General features: G+C 33.4%; 1 protein-coding gene across 3 annotated transcripts in view; it reads right to left on the reverse strand.

Moving 5' to 3' along the window:
- LOC138716152 (hemolymph lipopolysaccharide-binding protein-like) overlaps positions 1–5,693 on the reverse strand; it is a 22,896-nt gene extending 17,203 nt beyond the window's left edge. Inside the window, exons 1-3 of one of the 3 annotated variants that reach the window (XM_069848988.1) lie at positions 5,278–5,693; positions 3,213–3,364; positions 934–1,069 (exon numbers count right to left, since the gene is read on the reverse strand). In XM_069848988.1, coding sequence (XP_069705089.1) covers positions 934–1,069; positions 3,213–3,356 — 280 coding nt within the window. In that variant the 5' untranslated portion in view covers positions 3,357–3,364; positions 5,278–5,693. Of the gene's footprint in view, positions 1–933; positions 1,070–3,212; positions 3,365–5,146; positions 5,246–5,277 lie in introns of those variants that run through there. The other 2 variants (XM_069848996.1, XM_069848980.1) reach the window with 2 other exon arrangements.
- Positions 5,694–6,546: the final 853 nt, after the last annotated feature.

Raw genomic sequence — 6,546 nt, forward strand, 5'->3', positions numbered from 1 at the left:
TCGTCACGGATTTCTTGGATTTCGCACTTCACCCCGGAAACCAAGCAGCAGTCAATGCATTGGTGGCATAATGGACCGCCGGTCAGGACAGAAATTGAAACAGACGCTGTCGGTACGGAAAGTGATGTGCACGGTGTTCTGGGACAGGAAGGGCATTCTGCTCATTGACTTCCTTCCAAGAGGTGAAACAGTGAACGCTGACCGTTACTGTGAAACACTGCGAAAATTGCGACGTGCCATTCAAAACAAGAGGCGTGGAATGCTTACTGCAGGTGTTGTGCTCCTCCATGACAATGCTCGTCCACATACGGCTCGGAGCACAGCAGCTGTTTTGACGGAATTTGGCTGGGAGTTGTTTGATCACCCACCCTACAGTCCTGATCTTGCTCCCAGCGATTTTCACGTTTTCTTGCACCTCAAGAAATTCCTGTCCTGCGGTGAGCGTTTTGGCAACGACGAAGAGCTGAAGATGTCTGTCACACGCTGGTTCCATTCACAGGCGGCAGAGTTCTGCGACAGAGGGATACAAAATTTGATCCCACGATACGACAAGTGTCTGAATTCTGATGGTGGCTATGTTGAAAAATAGCTGAAACATTGCTGTACCTGTTGCCAAAAAATGTTTTCCTGAAAGTGTGTTCTTTTTTTTTTTTTAAAAAAAAATAGGGAAACTTACTTTCTGGATGCGCCTCGTACATACATAAAGCGGTTCGAAAAACATTTAAATTGTTCCCGTACAAAGTAACATCGGTACTAGAATTTAAAAATGCGTGCATAAGAAGCATATCATACGCAGATCTGCAGGTTTTTTCAATAAAATTAAGCGGGTTTAGGATTGTAGAGTCGCTAGCGGATATTATTTCCAACACTTGTAAATGCACAGTGGCTTTCCGAACACCCTGTATAACATCAATAATTCATCAGTTTGCTCACCTCGCTTCGGCAATTCTGAGTTGCCAGGCAAGGACTTTGGCCCGGATACAGAAGAACAAGACTTGTCGTGGTCGAAGTCCACTTCCCAGTAGTTCTTCTTGTCCTCCAGCATCCCTGAACCATCCTCTAACTTGACCTGTGCGTGGAAGGAAGAAAAGCCACAGTTAACTGTTACAGCCTAGTGAATGAAGTTATTAAATATAGTGGTTTTGATCGATCAAAATATTTAATCGATTAACTATTTGAATTTAATCGATTAATCGATATATTAATCGAGTTTTGATCGAGTTGACAAATGTTTTAATATACTGTAAAATATAGTCTATACTGTATATATGTATATATATCCAGAAATGCATATAGAGTGTTAGTTGGGAGGCTGGAGAAAAAAAGACCTTTAGGGAGGCCGAGACGTAGATGGGAAGATAATATTAAAATGGATTTGAGGGAGGTGGGATATGATGATAGAGAATGGATTAATTTTGCTCACGATAGGGACCAATGGAGGGCTTATGTGAGGGCGGCAATGAACCTCCGGGTTCCTTAAAAGCCAGTAAGTATATATATATATATATATATATATATATATATATATATATATATATATATATATTGTATCGTTATATTACAAAACAACTATTTTAATTACTTGCTAACATACAGACGTGGACAAATTATTAGCAAAATTGGAGATTTTTATTATATATTTTTACAAACTATGATTCTTCAATTTAGATTACAGTTGACATATTTGGGTATTTCCAAATTATTAGAAAAATCGAAGATTTTTATTTTATATTTTTACAAAAATTCACTCTTCAATTTAGACTACAATTGATATTTTCGCAAATTTACAAATTATTACCAAAAGTGAAGGTTTTTTAAATATATTTTTTTACAAAATTCGACTCTTCAATTTGGACTACAGGTGACATTTTGGATATTTGCAAATTATTAGCACAACTGAAGATTTTTATTATATATTTTTACAAAATTTTACTCTTCACTTTAGACTGCAGTTGACATTTTTGCATAACATTTACAAATTATTAGGAAAATTGAAGATTTGATTATATATTTTTTTTATAAAATTTGACTCTTCAATTTAGAATAGCCTACATTTGAAATTTTTGCATATTTCTATCTACTGTAATGTCAATTGTAGTCTAAATTGAATACTCAAACTTCGTAAATAGAATTAATCATAAAAATCGTCAATTTTGTTAATAATTTGTCCACGTCTGTATTTATTATGAGGTTTATAATTTGTTGTATCAATTTCTCTGGGAAATTTTGAGACAAACATAAATAACAAAAAGTATATGAAGACTCACCTAGTTAATACTGCTTCATCCATGGTTTTAAACATGTGAGTGCATTCACATGCTCCGAATTAGGGCCTACGTGTCGCTCTACATTTAGTAACAATGTTTCCTGCATCACTAAACAGGAAAAAAACTTTTTTTCTGTCAAGCACTTCTCCACGATCGTTCGATTTAAATCCAAACGTTTCACAGACTTTACCTCTCAAATTCTCATATGACATAATGGAGTTTACATTTTTTACACACCACAGAAAACTGAATTTTTTTCTTCATCAAACTAAACATACAACCTTCATATACAAACTCAGTACAGAAACTGGAACTGCAAAACTACAGCGGTCGAAACAGAAGACTGGCCCCTATTGTAATCGAATTACCAGATTTTAGAAAGAGAAGAAGGTAGTTACGCTCTCACTTGCATACAGTGCAGACATGGCTATTTTAAAAGGGATGAGGGAGACGAATCCCAGAAAAGTATACATTTCATATGCTAGGAAGATGAGCTGAAACAAGGTGATATTTTTCTTAGAAAACCAAAAAAAAACTTAAATAAAACTTAATAAGGGTTTCGCATTGTGTTGCAACTTTCAATAGAGGTAGACTAGGTCACTGTCCTCATATCTCCATCTCTTTCTGAAGCATTTGTGCAAAGATTTTCCCTACTCTACCTGGTTTATAGTTAGAAAATAACAGTACTCTTGTGGTTTTAAGTAAGCAATTTCCGAGAGAGAAATATTGTCGGAATTTTTAGTATGAGTTTGTATTAACAAAATAATAATTAATATCAACTACAACCGATTAATTTTAATCGACTCGATTGTTCGATTAAATATTTTTGATTGATTAATCTTACAACAGAAGTTGATCGATTAATCGATTAAATCCCACAACACTAATTAATTAGTAGGGGTAGTAAGAGTGAAGGACATCACTGGATCACTCTCCACATGTTACCTGGGCAACCAGATGTCCTGTCTCGTTCAGTCGGCTCTTGATGGAGAGCTTGAGGTCCACGGCTCTGGAGGGGTCGCACTCTGAGGCACTTCCCCCCACAGCATACATCACCACAGACAGAAGGAGGTACCACAGGCACGCCATGCCTTTGCCTAGATTGAAGAAACAGATATTCACTCTACGGGCCACCACCTAACTTGACCACGTGGTGTGGGTCATTCGTTGTTTGTGGTAGTGCTAAGCATCGTGAGTTCTCCACTGGACTTGCGGTAACTCGTGGGATCGGTGTTGAGGAACCGCGGTGAGGCCTATGCGGAAAGGTAAATTAATAATGTAGGCTGTAGGGGAGTTCGGAGGCGGTTCATAAGGGGGGCCTTAGGGCATGCACACCAATCCATCTGGGTAGTACAATGGACCTACCCGAGCGGCCTGTGTGCTAGGACAGTCCCAGTCCGTGCCCTCCCCTGAAGGAAGACAACTCTCAAATCAGGGACGAGAGAATTTATAATTCCACCGTGTTTCAGAAGCGTAGGCCTACTTCTCAGGCATTTTATCTAGTAGTGTCTAGTAAAATAATCTTTATTAGGATATAAAGATTATGTTTTTCCATTATAGGCTACGTATAACGCATTAGAAGGAGTTCATTTGACTTTTTCTTATTACAAGTAGCATTCTATGGTCAAGAACAGCAAATTAAAGAAATAAATATTTCAATGTTTAAGCTAAAAATTAGTAAGAATTTTATAACAAACAAACGAATAAAATAAATAAATTAATAAAGTAACTAAGTAAATAAATAACAAAAGTAACTAAATAAATAAACAAATAAATAAAATAACTAAGTAAATAAATAACAAAAGTAACTACATAAATAAACAAATAAATAAAAACAAACAAAAAATAAATAAAATATATAAAGTAACTAAGTAAATGAATAACAAAAGTAAGTAACTGAATAAATAAATAAACGAAGAAATAAAAGACAAATAAAAAATAAATAAAATAAATAAAGTAACTAAGTAAATAAATAACAAAAGTAGGTAACTAAATAAATAAACAAATAAATAAAAAACAAATAAATATAAATTCAATAAATAAAGTAACTAAGTAAATAAATAACAAAAGTAAGCAACTAAATAAATAAAAACAAATAAAAAATAAATAAATAAAATAAATAAATAAAGTAAATAAATAAAGTAAATAAGTAAAGTAAATAAGTAAGTAAATAAAGAAACAAATAAATAAATAAACTAATAAATTAACAAATGGACAAATAAGAAATAAAGTGCATAACTACTGTAAGTAAACAAATAAATAAACAAATAAAATAAATAAAGTTAATAATTGCGTAAATAAGTAAACAAATAAATAAACAAATTAAATAATTAAAGAAATGAAATAAATACCTAAGAAAATAAGTAAACAAATAAATAAAGAAATAAATTAAATAAATATATAAAGTAAATAAACTAACTAAATAAACAAATAAATAAACAAATAAATAAACAAATAAAATAAATTAATAAATGAACAATGTAAATAACTAAGTAAATAAATAAATAAATAAATAAACAAACAACAAATGAATGAATGAATGAATGAATGAATACGTAAATAAGTAAATAAAATTGATAAATATATAACAGATAAATCAATAAATTTATATATAAATAGATACATAAATATACACTTCGCTGAAGTTTCCAACAGAAAAAAGTAGGAGAAACGATACGTGATAGTGGGAAACTGAACACAGTTTCGGATTCAACACACCAAAGAACAGTGAATTTAGAATGTAAACATTTTTTAAGTTTTTATAAACCTTATTTCGTAATTCTGTATAATGCAATGCCAAAGCAGGGGTTAACAAAAGCAGACTAAGAAATCTCATCTCACTGGATATTTTTCCACCGCATATTTCACAAGATACAAACTCAGTTTGTTTTTGTTGAGAATTTGTCAGGCGACTGAATTACTGCTAAGCCACAGAGACTGAAGCTCGTTATGTTGCCATCTACAACCTAAACTGATACTTAAGACTACCTTGCAAAGTAAGCTACCGTACTTGCCTAACAGTTGACGGTCCAGTCCGCGCAGCCAATCTGTTACGCGGTCTTAATTGCCGCATTTCAAATACGATTTCTTATCTGTAACAGGATACGACAATAATACAGTTCCTGGTGCAAGTATTCGTTAACGTCTAACAAGGAAGAAACCGTGAGAAACGTCTGTGATTGGAGTTAATTAACGAAATTTAGTGTAAGATATTTAAGATAACAAAGTGGAAACGACGAAGATGAGAGGAAAAAGGAAGAATTAGGCCTATAAGTACAAAGAAAACAAGAGAAACTGAACACACAGAGAAACGACGTAAAAAGTAATGTAAAAGCGAGATTGAGGAAGAAAGAATGTTAAGGCTAAGGACAGGAAGAAAGAAGTACGAGTATTATAATAATGTATTTATGCTCGACCATGCCGAAATGTAGTAATTATACACCTGGTAGTAGACCTTTAATGCATGTCATTAAAGTACACCTACTCATTAAAGGTCAGGTCTTTCAGCCAATGACGACTCAGGTTACAACTGTTCAGCCAATGACAGGTCAGCTTTCTACCGTTATAAAACCGCAAGTATAGATTATTCTCGGATATGCAATCGAAAGAGAATTAGCGAAAAGTCACGGAGGCTGGAAATCCAATACTGTCGCAGAAGGTTATGTTCTGTTACTATAATAATTAGCGTTAATTGTAAATAATATTCAAATAAATTCAATTTGTCATCTCGTTTTTCAATGTCTAATTTAATTTCAATGTTATCTCTGTAGGTTCTTATGGCCTAGCAAGGTCAATGTGAACATCTGTTCCTCGGAAAAAATCAATACTTTCGCGTCTGCCAACATCTCACAACATACGGGACATTGGTCAAGGTCAGATACAAAGCAAATTAATAATATCAAGTTAGAAATATGGTCGAGCATAAAAAGTCGTATGAAACTAGCCTATAATGGTAATTAAGAAGCTCGTATGAAAATTATGAAACTCGCTTGCGCTCGTTTCATAAATATCCATACTCGCTTCTTAATTACCTTCATTATAAGCTCGTTGCATAATATACTATTATTTAATGTGGCAGAGCTAAGGCCAGTAGGCCTTCTCTTCCGCCCAGCCAGACTCTAATTCTAATTGAATACAATTGGTTACATAGTTATTACATTAATATCTAGACCATAAAACAACATGAAAGTAAATAATGAAAGTTGGATAAGTAATGTTAGTGTGACAATTTATTTTATTGGGTTATTTTTCGACGCTATATCAACATCTTGGTTATTTA

Source organism: Periplaneta americana, chromosome 2 (assembly GCF_040183065.1).
Source record: "Periplaneta americana isolate PAMFEO1 chromosome 2, P.americana_PAMFEO1_priV1, whole genome shotgun sequence".
NCBI lineage: Eukaryota > Metazoa > Arthropoda > Insecta > Blattodea > Blattidae > Periplaneta > Periplaneta americana.